The following is an 18,434-nucleotide window of genomic DNA, read 5'->3' on the forward strand; positions in this document are numbered from 1 at the left end:
TCATATTAGATACATTCGAGCGTGTTGAAAATGATGTTGTGGCGTTACTCTGTGCGTTCGCTCGGCGGCTGCTATGACACTTGTTGCACACTGCAGTAAGAGTGAAAAGTTTCTGCAAAATAAAACCGGAAACCGAGGGTAACACAGATATGACGTCATCGACAGGCAACTCCCTCACACGTCCCGGTTCCTTGGTTAAAATAGCAATTTTCTCACAATTTACAAATAGTTTTGGGATATTGTAAGTACTCTTCTGAATAAAATATATAACACTGGCCTTGCGGTTTTTGGATATTTTACTGAAAAAAATTCACATAGTGCACCTTTAAGAGCAGGTTGTCTCAACAGCAGAGATTAACATTACTAACCATTTCCGTGTAAAGTTACATATATCCAATTTTACTTCATTGCCATGAAAATGTAACGCCTATATCCTTAAAACGACTATAAAAATAACAAGAACTTTACAGCTCAAATAGTAGACATCATGCCACAAATGCTGTTGATTGAGCTTAACTTGTTCTACCCCTTCCCTAAATATTCCTTTAAGTACAGAAATAAGGACAAATATTTCGCACAGAAAGTGAAATCCCTCACTTACAGCTTAACTGAAGCAAGGCATTTTTGTGCAGATGGGCGGGAGACATTGCTCTGATCAGAAGTGCATGCACAGTTATTAATAAGCATGATAGCAGAGCTGCGTTTGCGTGCCTCATGCATGATGGGAATGGTCGTCACATCTTCTGCCTTGTTATCCAGCCCAAGACTTTTTTCTATCCCTTCAAAAAAGGGGAAGATAATTGAAACATACTCACGAGAGAGTTGGGTGAAAGAGATAAGACAAAACTAATGGAAATAAAAAAGGAGAGGAGATGGAAAATGACTTACAGAGAGGTTTTGACACACAGAAGAGAACTTTGCATCAAAAGTACCCATAGTGCTAAACTGTAATACCCGCTTATGCAAATCTCTCCCCCATTCAGAATAGATGCCGTTTGCAGGTTCCCATGCCAAAACGAACAGACGCTGCCGTTTCTCTCTCTGTGTTTTCTCAACCGGCTCTGTCGTCAAAGCAATCATCAGAGAGGCTATGAGATTGCAGATTGAGATATAGACCCTAACCAGAGCCAAGCTACAGAATGGATCCTTCAAAGGAAAATTGATTTAAATGTGTGTTAGATCTAACTGATAAAAAGATCAACAGACTGTTCATTGTTTTGCTATGAGCAGTAAAGTACGCTATGATTAGGACAATGAAAACAGCAGCCATATTCATTCCATGACAAAACGAGAATTAGCCACTCTGGAGAGGCATATTTGGCATACGATGCAGCCTGGTCAACGCTGTGCCCACCCGTAATGCTGCCAACAGCCAAAATAAAGACAATGAATCATTTCTGCCATGAGATCTGAAAGCTAGTGAGATTTGTTCAGTGAGAGACCGTATTCAGAAGCCGAGTCAAAACTCAATCACGTTATATTGAGAGATCAGGCACTACTTCAAAGCTCACCTCGGGCAGGAAGAGGGTTGAATTTTCAAAGACACAGATTTTAGAGTGGAAATAAGGTATGAGGTCAGGGAAGAGTCATACGAACCTCAGGGTGCAATCGTGCCACTTATTGGAAACAGACCTTCAGATTCAATTAAACTCTCATATTCTTGCAGGCACATCAAAATGGAGGGGGGAAAAAAAGGTCCAAAAAACCTCCCTCAGCTTACTTGCTCAATTAGTTTTGATGGGTCAGAGCATTCTCGGCTTACAGTATATGGGCATTAACCCAAATCCAGGCAGTATTAAACCACATACGCGGCTGTGTATTAAATCGTATGAATGTGCTTGGGTGCTGTAACATTAAGTGCCTGGCAACACTGAGCCATGTCGGCCCCGTGAGCGCAGCTTGCAGAATTCTACCTCACCTGGCTGATGCACCACGCTCTTCCCGCATCCTTACTGTCACAGACCTCAGCGGCCCATCTGTGCTTATCTCAACCCTGCACATGTTGGAGATTACAGACCATCTCCTCAAGGTATTTCACACTTTATTTACACCCTCGGACTCAATAATGGAGCGATCCAGGCTGCAGACAATCACAGCAGCAATGCACAGATGATCAGCATTGTTCCGGCTGGGAATAGGTGGTGACTTGCGTGCATGTGTGCATGGCATTGTATCGACAGAAGGAGTGTAGACCACCTCTATGACTAATAAGTGCTTGCTCTCCAGGAGCTTTTAGAAATATGTATTTTGTGCAGTGCACAAAAATGGGTAATGTTGTGAGTTTTACTTCAGCTATGCATTTTACACACTACACTGCACATACAAATAACAGACAAAAAGGTTGCGAGCTCATTTTTTTCAAATTCAATTTTAACAAAATGATGGCACTCCATTTTCCAATGTGAGTTCTGATAATGCATCTACTGTTGCATCTATTTCTTTGACCAAGGGGTCGTTAGCACAGAATGTTTTTGCATTCCACTGCAAAGTTTTTCCATTGTTTTTCTATGTAAGCATGTGCTAGATGGGCGTGTTTAACCACTGTGCTCCTGTCTCTTGCAGCGTCTTGCACATGAAATTCTAAAAACGTGGTGCTCAAGTTAAAAAAGTTCAACTTTTTAAAAAATGTGTCTCAAGATGTTTTTTTCCAATTACACTACCCTTCATCTCGCTTGTAAAAAAAAAAAAAACATTGATTCATAAGCCCTATTCGGACGGGATTCATTTTACAAGAGATGGTGTAATGTAATTTTACCACAGGACGTCTGTAATATTAATGGCCAATTCACAAGGAATAAGAAATCTCAGCAAAACTACCAGAAGTGAGAGGGGTAACTCAATTTATGCACCGCCGTCACCTCCCGGTCGTCATGTGTGTATTACGTTGTTTCCTGATATCACATGCGCAAACACACAACATTATCTAGATATGTACATTTTCTGAAGAAAATGTGTGTGGTGCTTGCCTAGAATGCAACTGAATGCTTCTTTAAGCGCCTCCATACTTGAAAAAAAACCACTGAAAACTACTTTTAAGCAGGAAATGACAGAATATTTACGTACATATTTACAGCTGGTCTGTTCGCATGGGATTAACATTACCTGAGGTAATTTTTCCGGACCTTTTTACAGAAGGTAAAAGTAGCCGTAATCTTCACTGACGTTATCCGTAATGGTTACTGCAATGGCACATTCGGACAGGACTAAAACCACTTAGAAGCTCTGGTAATTATTATTTTACCCCACCTCTCTCTATAGGGCTACACAGTAACAAAACAAGCGACTCTCTTAATTGGGGAGTAATTTAATTAATTAGCTTAACTGATTAATTCAGGAATTAAACATGTGACTGGCCGTTTCTCAATATGCGTTCTTGTCTGTGCTTGTGTTCTTGTGGACTTATGAAACGTCATCAGTCATGGCCCAAGTACTGTTCCAATTCAAAGTTCACATCTAGCAAAGTACAGTTCAAATGCCCAGATGTGTTCTTGATCTGCCCTTTTTGCCCTTCGAGGATGCATCGAGAGGTGACTTGTGACCAGAATACACTAACCAGCAAGTGTCAATAGCAGGGGAGAAAACCTGCATAATTTAAAAATACTACTCTTATTGTGTCACGAAATGTAGTTTTAAGAGTTTTTCAAGTGAGAAAGTAGTTGATTAAAGGGATAGTTCACCCAAAAACGAAAATTTTATGTTCCCATTCAGTCGGTCACGTTCGACGTACGTCGGACGTACCGACGAATTGGGATCACTTCTGGGAGCCCCTATCAGCTTCGAGCTATCTAGAACCGGCCAATGGACAATTGGCGTGCGAGATTTGCATCTCACGCCCCGCCCCGCGCCGCGGGTATAAACAGGAAGCGAGAGCGAATGCACGCTGTCATTCACTTCGGAGCCACACAGGCATATGAAGACGACTCACTCATCTGTTATAGAAGAGTATTTTCGCTGCTACAGCAAGAGAATTAGACCGGAGAGGACCAGAGGAGGACGCGTGTTGGAGAAACGGCACCTTTCAGCGGGACCGCGCTGACTCATCCAGCTGCTGAGAGAGCAGAGAAAACTGCTGTTTTCACAGCAACAAATTTCTGTTGGTCTGGTTGGGCGTTTTCCCTGTTTGAGTACAGGCACGGGCTGCACACAATCCCGTGCGCTGTCGCGTTTCCCCCTGAGTGCTTCAGCACAGAGCGTTTCCTCACAAAAAGAGTTCACGGGTGACGTGCCGTCCTTTTCAGGATGTCTTACCACCCGTGCGTTTCTGGATGCGGTCGTTCCCTGTCCCCTGCTGACGGTCACAATCGCTGTCTCACGTGTTTGGGCATACAGCACGCTGAGGCGGCGTTTGTGGATGGTTCATGTTCCCACTGCGGGAACATGACCATCTCGGAGTTAAGATCGAGACTCTCCTACCTCCGGGCTGGGGGAGTCCCCTTACCCATCCCACGAACCAGGGCTGCCCCTAACCCAGGCGGTCCTGCTTCTTTGGATGGCCAGGGTGATCTGAGGATCACGTTTAGGGCAAACCCGCCGAGTGAATCTCCGCAGGCCCCTATTCCCTCTGCTCCGCAGCCGGTAGAGCCTCCAGGAGAACCCGCTGGACCCTCCCACGGGAGACCAGTGGTGACTTTTGGAGCTCCAGCAGACGAACAGATGTCAATCGCTGCATCGGAGGGGGAGTTTCAGTCCTCGGGGGATGAAGGGTCAGTTGTACTGCCTCCCTCTGGGAGAGTGGCAACGGCTGCCCCGGACCCTGAGATGGCTGCTATGCTTTCCCGGGCCGCCGAAAGGGTTGGGCTCGAGTGGAACCCTCCACCGTGTCCCGAACCCTCTAGGTTGGACGATTGGTTCCTCGGGGTGGGTCGCGCTGGTTCTCAGCGTCCCGCCCCGACACCTTTCTTCCCGGAGGTGCATGAGGAGCTCACGAGGTCGTGGACGGCACCTTTTTCTGCCAGAAACCGGCCGAGTGACTCCTCCCCTCTCACTACCCTCGACGGCGGGCCAGCCAAGGGTTACGTGGGGATCCCGCCAGTGGAGCGCGCCGTCGCGATGCAACTGTGTCCGGCGACCGCCTCTAACTGGCGCGGTGACCCGCGTCTCCCGTCCCGGGCCTGTAAGTTCTCTTCCAGTCTGACTGGGAAGGCTTACAAGGCCTGCGGGCAGGCTGCGTCCGCTTTGCCTGGCATGGCGTTGCTTCAGGTCCACCAGGCCCAGGCACTCCTTGACATGCACGAGGGTAGGCCTGACCCAGAGCTCCTCCGGGAGCTCCGGACGGCGACGGACCTCGCCCTCCGGGCGACGAAAGTCACCGCCCGTTCCATCGGTCAGGCGATGTCCACGCTTGTGGTCCAGGAGCATCATCTCTGGCTCAACCTGGCTGATATGAGGGAGGCCGATAAATATCGGTTCCTGGACTCCCCCATCTCGTCAGCTGGGTTGTTCGGCGACGCGGTCGAGAGCTTCGCCCAACAGTTCTCGGCCGCCCAGAAGCAGATGGAGGCGATCAAGCACATCCTGCCCCGGCGGCCCGCTGCTGCCTCCACCCCGCCGCCGGTGGCAGCGCCTCCGACTACTCGTCGCCGAGGACGTCCACCCGCCGCCGCCTCCGCCCCCGCCAAGGCACCGCAGCAGCCTTCCACCAGCCGACGGCGTGGGGCCGGCCGTGGGAAGGATGTCCAGCCTGCTCAGGCCGCTGCCAAGCCAGGTGGCAAGCGTCGTCGCAAGCGACCCTGAGACGGGCCACCCAGAGATGGAGGAAACTGCTCTGAGGGAGATGGCTGCAGCACCACTCCTTCCCCCGGAGGAGGGCCGGGGGAAAATCTTTTGTTTGTCTGTTCCGCCGCTGGTCCCAGTGCCAGCGGCACCCAAAACATCAATAAAAGAGCAGTTTCCAATATCTCTGGGTGCCAAGAGAGCGCGCTTGGCGGTGGTCGACGCTCCCATGCCTCGCCACCCTCAAGTACCTCTCCCTTCGCCAGCAGGGGACGCCGGCTGTCGGGACGCACACAAGCGGCCTCCCCACACTCGCACGTCCCCTCCGCGGATGCAGGTAAGTGTTGCACAGCACACTCAGATCCCACTACGGGCCGCTCCCATGCCGTCCGAGCCGGATCCCTGCGTTCCGCCTCGCTGCCCCGCTGCGGGTACGTCTGTGGTGCCGATGGTCCCCCTTGCTCGGAGTCTGGGAGCCTGGCTAGCGCTTCCCAGCCCGTCTCGGTGGCTCATCCGTACCATCAGACTCGGCTATGCGATTCAGTTCGCCCGGCGTCCCCCCAAGTTCAGGGGCGTTCACTTCACGACTGTAGTGGAGGCGAACGCCCCCGTGCTCAGGGCGGAGATCGCTGTCCTACTGGCGAAGGACGCGATAGAGCCGGTCCCTCAAGCCGATATGAGGTCCGGGTTCTACAGCCCGTACTTCATTGTACCCAAGAAAGGCGGCGGGTTACGACCGATCTTGGACCTACGATTCCTGAACCGGTCCCTTCACAGGCTGCCGTTCACGATGTTAACGCAGAAGCGCATCTTCAGGTGCATCCGTCCCCAAGATTGGTTTGCAGCGATCGACCTGAAGGACGCGTACTTTCATGTCTCGATTCTCCCTCGACACCGGCCCTTTCTGCGCTTCGCGTTCGAGGGACGGGCATATCAGTACCGCGTCTTACCCTTCGGCCTGTCCCTGTCGCCCCGCGTCTTTACGAAGGTTGCGGAGGCGGCCATTGCTCCCATGAGAGAGCATGGTGTTCGCATCCTCAACTACCTCGACGACTGGCTGATTCTTGCCCAGTCACGAGAGCAGTTGTGCGAACACAGGGACAAGGTGCTCAGTCACCTCAGCCAGTTGGGACTTCGGGTCAACTGGGAGAAGAGCAAACTCTGCCCCACGCAGAGGATCTCTTTTCTCGGTATGGAGATGGACTCGGTCGCCATGACTGCGCGCCTCACAGAGGAGCGCGTCCAGTCGGTGTTGAACTGCCTGAATTCATTCAAAGGCAGGACAGCGGTTCCACTGAAACATTTTCAGAGGCTCCTGGGGCATATGGCATCCGCAGCCGCAGTAACGCCGCTCGGATTGCTTCATATGAGACCGCTTCAACGCTGGCTACACGATCGAGTCCCGAGATGGGCGTGGCACAACGGTTCCCTCCGCGTCCAAGTGACTCCGAGGTGCCGCCAAACCTTCGGCCCGTGGTCGGACCCTTTGTTTCTCCGGGCGGGAGTCCCCCTAGAACAAGTGTCCAGGCACTCCGTTGTCTCCACGGATGCCTCATCCACGGGTTGGGGTGCCACGTACAACGGGCTTGCAGCTTCGGGCCTGTGGACGGGGCCTCAGCTGCAATGGCATATCAATTGCCTCGAGTTGTTAGCAGTTCGTCTTGCACTCAGCCGCTTCAAAGTGCCGCTCAGAGGCAAGCACGTTCTGGTCCGGACGGACAACACTGCGGCCGTAGCGTACATCAACAAACAGGGTGGTCTACGCTCCCGTCGCATGTCGCAACTCGCCCGCCATCTCCTCTTATGGAGTCAGAAGCATCTGAGGTCGCTTCGTGCTGTTCACATTCCGGGCCTGCTCAATTGTGCGGCCGACGAGCTGTCACGTCAGCAGGAACTTCCGGGAGAATGGCGACTCCATCCCCAGGCGGTCCAGCTAATCTGGAGTCGTTTCGGGGCCGCACAGGTAGACCTGTTTGCCTCCCCAGAGACGACCCACTGTCAGTGGTTTTATTCCTTGACCGAGGGGACCCTCGGGTCGGATGCCCTGGCCCACAGCTGGCCCCGGGAAGAACGCAAGTATGCGTTTCCCCCAGTGAGCCTTCTTGCGCAGACACTGTGCAAAGTCAGGGAGGACGAGGAGCAGGTCCTGTTGGTTGCTCCGTATTGGCCCAACCGGACCTGGTTCCCGGAACTAGTGCTCCTTGCGACAGCACCTCCCTGGCCCATTCCTCTGAGACAGGACCTCCTGACTCAGAGACGGGGCACCCTGTGGCACCCGCGTCCAGACCTCTGGAAACTCCATGTCTGGTCCCTGGACAGGACGCGGAGGTTCTAGGTGACCTACCACAAGCGGTAGTGGACACCATCACTTCCGCTAGAGCCCCCTCTACGAGGCGCCTCTATGCGTTGAAGTGGAACCTGTTCGTCGATTGGTGCTCTTCCCGCCAAGAAGACCCCCGAAGATGTTCGATCGCTTCTGTGCTTACCTTTCTACAGGATGGGTTGGAGCGAAGGCTGTCTCCCTCCACCCTCAAGGTCTATGTCGCCGCTATCGCCGCTAATCATGAGTTCGTAGATGGAAAATCTCTAGGTAAGCACGATTTGATCGTCAGGTTCCTTAGGGGAGCGAGGAGATTAAATCCTCCTCGTCCTCCCTCTATACCCTCTTGGGACTTAGCTCTGGTGCTTACTGCACTAAAGAGAGAACCCTTTGAGCCTCTGCAGTCAGCCGAGTTGAAAATCCTGTCGTTAAAGACTATACTCCTGATTGCGTTGGCCTCCATCAAGAGGGTAGGGGACCTGCAGGCATTTTCGGTCGACGAATCGTGCCTGGTGTTCGGGCCCGGTAACTCTCATGTGATTATGAGACCCCGGCCTGGATACGTGCCCAAGGTTCCCACTACTCCCTTCCGGGACCAAGTGGTGAGCCTGCAAGCGCTGCCTTCGGAGGAGGCAGACCCAGCCCTAGCTTTTCTCTGTCCCGTCCGTGCTCTCCGGACTTACGTGGACAGAACGCAAAGCTTCAGGACCTCAGAGCAGCTCTTCGTCTGTTACGGAGGACAGCAGAAGGGAAAGGCTGTCTCCAAGCAGAGGATGGCCCACTGGATAGTGGACGCCATCGTCTTGGCTTATCAGTCCCAAGACGTGCCCTGCCCGCTCGGGTTAAGAGCCCACTCCACTAGGGGTGTTGCCTCTTCCTGGGCGCTGGCTCGTGGCGCCTCGCTGACAGATATTTGTAGAGCTGCGGGCTGGGCGACACCTAACACGTTCGCTAGATTCTATAGCCTCCGTGTAGAGCCGGTCTCTTCCTGTGTGCTCACTTCCCATAGTCAGTAACACCGAAGTACCCGTTCCAGTGTCGGCTTGCTGCGCCATTCCCTCCCCTATGGTAGACGGATGCGTGCGCTTATTCTGCTCCAGTCGAGTTCCCCGGAACGGCGAACCCTGTTGAGTCCTCCGCAACCCGCGGCAGTCGGACGTGGCGGAGCGTTCGACGCCAGGTCTAACACTTGTATGCATTGGTGGAACTTGTGTTAGGCTGGGTTCCGTATGTAGTGACCCCCACGGCGGTCCCATATGTGTATTCTTCCACGGTACGGCTCCCTACGGCGAGCCCGTGTCTTTCCCTCGGCAGAGCTCCTCTGCCGTCTCAGGTACGTGTTGTCTCCCTCCTAATTGGCCGGGGCCACCCCTGAGACTTCCGTATGTTGTGCTGCCCACGGCCAGCCCATACGTGTATTCTCCACATGTTAACTCCCTCTGGGCATGATGTGGCTTCCGCAGCTGCCTTCACAGGCACGCTTTCCCAGCGTTATCCAATACAGTCAGCTGAGTGGGTCTTGCGGAACAGCAGCTTTGACTCTCCCTGCGTGAACCTACCCGCCCGCATCAGATCGGGGTCTGTGGGGCTCATCGCTGGGCGCTGGAAGTGGTAGTAACTATGGCGTTTTCCATAGGGGATCCCAATTCGTCGGTACGTCCGACGTACGTCGAACGTGACCGACTGAATGGGAACGTCTCGGTTACGTATGGTAACCCTCGTTCCCTGAAGGAGGGAACGGAGACGTACGTCCCGTCGCCACAGTTGCTGTACCATCACTGCAGGTCGAGCCACTACGTGTGGCTCCTCAGTGAAAAACAGCGTGCATTCGCTCTCGCTTCCTGTTTATACCCGCGGCGCGGGGCGGGGCGGGGCGCGAGATGCAAATCTCGCACGCCAATTGTCCATTGGCCGGTTCTAGATAGCTCGAAGCTGATAGGGGCTCCCAGAAGTGATCCCAATTCGTCGGTACGTCCGACGTACGTCTCCGTTCCCTCCTTCAGGGAACGAGGGTTACCATACGTAACCGAGACGTTTTTCTGCTTACCCCCAAGGCATCCAAGATGTAGGTGTCTTTGTTTCTTCAGTAGAACACAAATTAAGATTTTGAACTCCATCCGTTGCCATCTGTCAGTCGTATAATTTATGTGAATGGGGTCCAATTCTATTAGAGAGAAAAAAACATGCACAGACAACTTCAAATTAAACCCTGCAGCTAGTGGCGACACACTGATGTCTTAAGACACGAAACGATGCGAGAAACCGAGCAGTATTTATGCTATTATTTCACCTCATATCAGACGAATGTCATCAGCTCTCCAGACCGCCATAACTTCCTGCGAATAAGGTCACAATACCGAAACGGTCATAGATATATACATAGATGCCTCATTAGTGCCTGCACGGATTGATCGAATGAGGAATCTATGTATATATTTATGTGATCGCGCTGGTATTTTGACCTTACTCACAGGAAGTTATGGCGGTCTGGAGAGCTGATGACATTCAGCTGATATGAGGTGAAATAATAGCATAAATACCATTCAGTTTCTCGCAGAAACCGATCGGTTCGTGTCTTAAGACATCAATGTGTCGCCACGAGCCGCAGGGTTTAATTTGAAGTTGTCTGTGCATGTTTTTTACTCTAATACAATTAGACCCCATTCACATGCATTATACGACTGACAGACGGCAACGGTTGGAGTTCAAAATCTTAATTTGTGTTCTACTGAAGAAACAAAGACACCTACATCTTGGATGCCCTGGGGGTAAGCAGAAAAACATAAAATTTCCGTTTTTGGGTAACTATCCCTTTGAAGCTCAAATCTGTGGTTTATTGATAAAGATAGCGCCTATTTGAAAACTTGATCTGACGTTTTCAGAGTTGTGATATCCAGTCAATCACTGGGCGCTCAGCACTCACGTACCGAGAACAGCCTTAACTCAGCTAGTCCTTCTGATGTTTGCCGCTGGCTCTGATGTCTCTGTAGTGGCTAAACATGAGATATATAATTTGTCTTGTGTATATCTAACTGCCGATCTTTGGTATCATGAATCTATAATTTGTGTCTGGGCAGATCGTTTGGCTGAGGGCAAAGTAAAGTTTCATAACTTTATATATTTAGGCTATTTAACTTTACCATTGTAGCCTATAGAGCTCTGACTTTGTACGTTTGATTGAATTGTTAGCTTTATTTCTTATTGTATAGCTTCTTATAACTTTTACTTGTACTTTTATAAATGCTATTATTGATCATTAAAACTCACATTTAACAAAAAGAGACACGAGTTAATGTATGACTCATGTAGAACTAAACCATTTATTAATGATTACTGCATCTGCAACTAATGAACATTCTACATAATTAATAGATTAAGTAATACGTATATGAATTGCTATTAATTACATATGACATCATGTATTAATTCCCTAATAAGATATTATATTAACTAATAATGTAAATAAATGCGTTTATTACCACAATGGGTCAAAGCCATGCATTTCAACTTCCAGTTGTCTGCTGTAATTAATCATTAGCTAACCATTTGCAAAGATATCATTATGTTATGACTTTACTTGTTGAGGCACATGACTATTAAATAATTGTTAAGTAATATGTGTTACAAGTACACAGGAGGCAGACACAGATGTTAACAGGTAAGGGTAGTTTATTAGACCACAGTAGAGCAGGTGTTGTGGAGCAGGTGAGTAAACCGGTTGTTGGTAGATTAGAAGGTGATACGAGAGAGAGAGAGTTACTGTCTTTTGTTTTGTAGATGGAAGGACGCTGGAGCCTGGAGGTCGCTTGGGACTGGAGATCGTTGGAGACTGTAGATCGCTGGAGTACTGAGGGACGGACAGGAACACACCCACACAGCAGACAAGGAACACGGAAGGAAGGAGACACGCTGGAGACAGGTAAGTATCAGTAGTAGAGTCCTTGAGGTAAGCATAGCCTGAAGAATATGCGAACGAGACCGGACGTGGAGTGCTGTGTGGTTGTGAGTCTTGTAGTCCTGGTGATGAGTGTGGTGATGAAGTGCAGGTGATGGTGATCAGTACTCTGGGGAAGGAGTGCGCTGTGATTGGTGGAGGGTGGAACCTGACGTGTCTGTGACAATATGTCATTGTGGTTATGGCTTTTGAATTAATTTAAAATTAGTTAACAGTCATGTGCCTCAACAAGTAAAGTCATAACATAATGCAAATCATTAGCTAATGATTAATTACAGCAGACAACTGGAAGTTGCAATGCATGGCTTCGACCCTGTCACAATCACCAGTGAGAGTGCCCCTGATTACCACCTGAGGGCACTCCACCCCGGACTGTGACTCCCTCAAGGACTACATCTCCCATAATCCTTTGCCCGGACTCATCAGCACTCATTGATTACCACCTGCACCCCATTACCTTGTTAGCTCACACTATAATAGCCTGGTCATGTCTATCATTCATTGCGAAGTCTTGTTTTGTGTAACACTGCATTTCTGAGCGTTTTCCCTGGTTTCATGTCTCTTGGTCTTGGAATTCTTGCCCGTTCCATGGATTACCCTTTTGCCTGTCTCTCCTGTTTTGTTTGCCTGATTGGACTGATTACCTGTTATGACCTCTTGCCTGTTTTTGACTACGTTTGTGGATTATTCTAAAATAAAGCTGCGTTTGGATCCTCTACCTTCTGTCTTAGAGCAGTCCGTTACAGAAGACTTCGCAATGCACAGATCCAGCAGCCAAGTGAACGTCCGTCCACAAATTAGTCCAGCCGCACAGATTGTGCGTCTCCGCCAGGGAGATCACCCTATTGAGAACTATGTGCAAGACTTTATTGATCTGGCACATCTCTCCACACTGGACACGCTATGCCTCATGATATTTTTTCGTGGGGGACTATCTGAGCCGCTCAGCTCGTTTATGCCATTTCATGACCCTAATTCGACTCTGGAACATTATATCGATTTGGCATTACAAATAAGCTACTGTGGGTGTCGTGGAGGAATGTGACATTTACTCTGTACCCGCCAGTCCAGCGACATCTCCAGCCACTGACCAGCGTCCAGAGATGGCTCCAGCCACTGACCAGCGTACAGAGATGGCTCCAGCCACTGACCAGCGTTCAGAGATGGCTTCAGCGACTGACCAGCGTCCAGAGATGGCCGCCGCCACTGACCAGCGTTCAGAGATGGCCGCCGCCACTGACCAGCGTCCAGAGATGGCTCCAGCCCCACCCCAAGGTCAGAGTTCAGAGAGGGCTCCGCCGCCTGTCACGAGTCCAGAGAGGACTCCGCCTCCTGTCACGAGTCCAGAGAGGACTCCGCCTCCTGTCACGAGTCCAGAGAGGACTCCGCCTCCTGTCACGAGTCCAGAGAGGACTCCGCCTCCTGTCACGAGTCCAGAGAGGACTCCGCCTCCTGTCACGAGTCCAGAGAGGACTCCGCCTCCTGTCACGAGTCCAGAGAGGACATCGCCTCCAGTCACGAGTCCAGAGAGAACTCCGCCTCCTGTCACGAGTCCAGAGAGGACTCCGACCGGGCCACCTGCTCTGCTGCTGTGGTGGTCGTCTGCTCCGCCGTGGGGGTCTTCAAACCCTTCTCCGCTGCTGTGGTGGTCATCTGCTCTGCCGTGGAGGTCTTCAAACCCATCTCCGCTGCTGTGGTGGTCGTCTGCTCCGCCGTGGGGGTCTTCAAACCCTTCTCCGCTGCTGTGGTGGTCGTCTGCTCTGCCGTGGGGGTCTTCAAACCCTTCTCCGCTGCTGTGGTGGTCGTCTGCTCCACCGTGGGGGTCTCCAAGACCGTCTGCACTGCTGTGGTGGTCGTCTGCTCCGCCCTGGCTGCCTGTGCCACCCTGGCCGCCTGCTCTGCCTGCGCCAGCCTGTCATCTGTCTGGCCCGCTCCACCCTGGTCATCTGCCCAGCCTGCTCAGTCCTGGCCGCCTACTCCACCCTGCCTGCCTGCCTGCTCTGCCTGCACCATCCTGGTCATCTGACCGCCTGCTCCAGCCTGGTCATCTGCCCAGTCTCCTCCACCCTGGCTGCCTGCTCTGCCTGAGTCTCCAGGCCTTCTTCCGCTCCATGGGCCATTAACACATTAATTTACACTATTAGTTAATATAATATGTTATTAGGTAATTAACACATTATGGCACATTTAACTAATAACAATTTATATATTACTTAATTTATTAAACATATAGAATCTTCATTTGTTGCTGATGCAGTAATCGTCAATAAATGGTTTAGTTCTTTAGGAGTTTAACTCATGATTATCTGTGCATTAGTTAAGCATGAATTCATGCATATTAGTGTTACCCAAATAATCAATGTACGCTTTTCCTGAAACACATTTGCGTGGCTATTAATATGTTTAAGGTTTTTATTTTATTTGAAAGAAAACGAGGCAGAGTGGTGCTTTATTACACATTTCGCTTTATTGTTGCCTAAAATACGCATACAGATAACTGGAGTAGCCAGAGCGAGCTGAGTGACGTTATCAAGAAAGCTGCTGTTCCATTTGTAGAATTTCCGGCCTTGCGTCCTCCTGTCCTCGGTTTGTTCTCCTAAGTCGAACTTGGCAAGTCTGAACCACCAAGGACGAGTGTCCGAACTTTGCGTATTCGGTATTGAGAAACGCCTACTGTCTTTATGAATGAGTCATTGAATCGTTCCTCAAGCTAAGCTATTTGTTCTCAACACTGATTCATTCAGTAGTGCCACTACTGTCATGACAGATGACTGATTCTGCTGGGGCTTTTTTTTAACACTATTTTCACTAGCAGAGCACAAATACACAACGTAGCTGACATTATTGTGTCTAAAACACATATAAGTTACTTAACATTAGCTTTTTTTATTGAACGGAATATTCTGTAATCTGATGACCGTTATCATGATCCTCTAATTTAGCGTTTCTCAACACTGGTTTGAAAGGAAGATATTCAAAATGAGCACTGTTGAGAACCACTGCTGTGGTTTCAATTTTCCAAAGGTTACTATTTTCAGTGATTACTGCAAGACTGCAATGGCAAAAGGTCATGCTATAAAATAATGAGGAGGGCATCTACAAGATAACTAGCTTTTTCACAAATTAATGTCTTCATTTAGGTGTACATGAATAAGGTTATTCTGAGTCCACTCTGAATGTAACGACCTGGAGCTTAACGCAAAATCAACATTTGGACAGTCTCTACGGCACTCTTAAATTAAGGATTCATTAAGCCTAATAACCTTCCAGTGGTTGTCCACTGGTAAGCTAACAAAGAGGCATAATTGAGAAAGGCCTTTGGATTAGAATGTGATTTCATTCAAAGGGACAAAATGAGTTTTGCATGTACTAATCTTCCTTTTGTGCTTGGGAATATTTGCTACAGAAGGGAGACAAGTTAATGAGCACTCAAGCGTAGACGAGCAGAATTTTCCTGAACGAAACAGGCTGGGCATATTTGGTCAGCAAACAAAATAATTTAAGTCACTAAGAATATGGTAATCTACCCTGCGTTCGATTGGCTGTGGGGCGAATATTGTCACGGAAATGAAAGAAACTATTTCATTTGAATCACTCAAATTGCAAATTCAGGCTAGTGCTTGGTAAAAGACCAGTGGATGGCTATTTCATCTGCAGAGAGCCGAAAGAGGGAGTTATTCAGCAAGGATAAAGAATATTACTTTTGAAAAGCGTTCAGACAGCATAATATTCTTTGGTTGCGTCCTAAAATATATGAGCATCCTTGTCCCCATACTGGCCAGGAATATTTATGGGATTAGATCTATCTTTTAATTTGTTAAAGTAATTTCGGAAGTTAACGACTCCACGGTGATGGCATGAGCCAAGCCTTGCTCCGGCAGGAAAAAGATGGGCACTAATGATTTCACACTTCCCCCAGGCTGTGTCAAAATGGAGCAATCACAAACATTTTGCTAATAATTTTCATTAATCACAGAAATGGCCTTGTTTATCATTTCGCTCTGGCTAAAAATAACGCAATATATGAAGCAGCTTTTACAAGCAGCCAGGCTGTAAATGTACAGGACACAAAAGCCTTTTGACTGACACTTTATAAGATGTAGGATAAATCTTGCTGTTATGAATGAGCATCTTAAAAGACGAGTCTCTCTGCTGACCCGCTGTTCGTGCCTCTTTATGCAAAATCAGGGGTGCCTTTGTTCCTTTGTGTCCATATGCTGGCAGAGTTTGACGGGAGGAAAATCTTTTGAGGTTTCCCTGCCAGGAGAAACCGCTGCAACTGGCTGCACTGCTGGAGACAGAAACAACTGGTGCGACTGGCATCCGCTCTGTTTGCTGCTTAGAATACTAACGAGAATCAGCACGCCTCAACCCTGAGCCCTAAACAGTGTTAGGATTGTTCCACAGGAATACATCAGGATCTCTGTGTCCGGCCCCTAGACAAAAACACCTGAAAGACATGCCACAGCTCTAACTCTTAAACTCTCTCGGTTTCTTTTAACATGTAAAATCTGTTCCACCATCCTCCTGAGGTGACAATAGAGGTTGTAAGACTGTGTGCAACAATATAGAGGGCTTTAAAAAACCTGCATAATAATATAATTTGAGTTTATGTTAAGGAATGTTACATGACAGAACTGGTATCATCTGGTATCTATCAGCAGGTTTTGCATCTTCATCTACTTTGAGAGAGACTAACACACAAATGCTTTTATGTATTTTTAGATTTGTTTCCAATTCTATTTGCTGTTTATACGTTTACCCTTTTTAATCAAAATGTTTCAAAGGAAATGGGGTGAGAGGTGATTAATTTGAACGAATACATTTGATTATTACAATAAAAGAATGCACAAAATTGTTTTCAATTGGTGTTACAACCTACCCCGGTGACTACAGCACGTTTTGTAGCCTACTTGACATTAATTCACACGGTTTAGGGATGAATAGTATACTTCTAACTACTTTATATGTTTGAGACTCATTTGGGAATATTATATCAAAGTTTGACAGTGTAAAAAAGAAGAGAAAAAAACACTTCGTTACATACGCGGAAACAAAACATTTCGCGGTTCTCACGAGCTCTTGGATTGTGTTGGTTATGTCTCAATAACAACGAGTGACAGTTGTAACAGGGAGAATAAATGATGAAACAAAGAGAAAACTCCCGAAATTAAGAAAATGCACATCGAGACCGAAAACACAAGACAGGCGCCAAAATACGAAACAGTTCGGCCACATCTTCCTCAAAATCGAAAGAGCGCTCTGGATAAAAGTAAGGAAAATGAGTTTGCTGCTCACCTGTGTCTTAAGAGGTTCACCCTGTTCAATGATGCTGATGAAAGGTATTTCCAAAAACGAGGACATGAACTCCACTTGTATGAGCTCCTCGTGGCTCTGAGGGAACGCAAGCACAGCCGAGACTCCCTGAACAACGATATCCTGACACACGCACCTGAACATGGACTCGGGGTCTCCATTGAGCGGTTCTCGGGACAATACTTCCAAGCTCAAATTGTACGGCAAGAAGTTGTTCCCACTTTGCCGGAGGTGGACCAGGGCGCGGTTGAGGGCGCCCTGTATCCTGGACTGCTGGCGGGTCGGCAGGAGCGCACCCAAGCGCACTGTGTGCCCAATGCGTGCCAGGATGTGGCAGGGCTGGGGATGCAGATGACAAGGGTAAATAAACATCTGAAGAGCGACCTGGAGCCCGACATGAAGGTATGCCAAGAATCTGGAGAGCACTAAATTCATCCTGCTCCTTTCGCAACTGGATTGAGGTTTCGTCACAAGATGGCATCGCTCTATTCTTGTCCAATTGTTCTTGTCCTTAATGGTTTTACGCGCACGCAGATGCAGCCTCGGTTAAAATGCAAGTAGTGCAACCATTCCGTCTACTCCAAGTGTTGAAGGCGAGGAAGTGCTGTGCGCGCCGTTGAGGGAGGATGTGCTGTGCCACTGGAGATCTTCAGCATCACCGAGCTCGGAGGAAGATCACTTGTGGCCACGCCAGGTCTGGTAGAATATCAAATTATGATTAATTAAGCTTTCCCAAAGGTCACTTATGACACATTATTAAAATGTCTTCAAATCTTCACTTAATGGAATAGTAAACTCAGTGTTTTTTGCTTATTAAAAAAGTTATACACATAATTAAATAAACAGTTAAAAAAATAAATATCAAAATGACATTTAAAGAGCACTTTTCCCGAAATGTTTATTTTATTGTACGTGGAGAGGGTCGCCCCCTTTTGGCCGCCGCCATGTTGACATCACATGACCAGTTGTGTCAGGCAATTGAGCATGTTATCGCTATTAATGACAGTAAGGTATAATACATTTACTTTATATTGCGCTTTCAGTCAGTGCTTTTTACAGTGAATAAAGCCCAAACACACAATGGTCACAAAATACAGCCAAATGCTATCTGCATACCAGTACAAACTACAC

The 18,434-nt window shown here is 48.6% G+C and overlaps 1 protein-coding gene across 1 annotated transcript in view; it reads right to left on the reverse strand.

The window, feature by feature from the left end:
- Positions 1–17,738, reverse strand: part of grin3ba (glutamate receptor, ionotropic, N-methyl-D-aspartate 3Ba) — a gene marked incomplete at both ends in the record, with an annotated part of 82,545 nt that extends 64,807 nt beyond the window's left edge. The window contains one exon of the mRNA XM_079819250.1: positions 17,286–17,738. Coding sequence (XP_079675376.1) covers positions 17,286–17,738 — 453 coding nt within the window. The remainder of the gene's footprint in view (positions 1–17,285) is intronic.
- Positions 17,739–18,434: the final 696 nt, after the last annotated feature.

Source organism: Gobio gobio (assembly GCF_949357685.1).
Source record: "Gobio gobio genome assembly, chromosome: 6".
Classification (NCBI taxonomy): Eukaryota; Metazoa; Chordata; class Actinopteri; order Cypriniformes; family Gobionidae; genus Gobio; species Gobio gobio.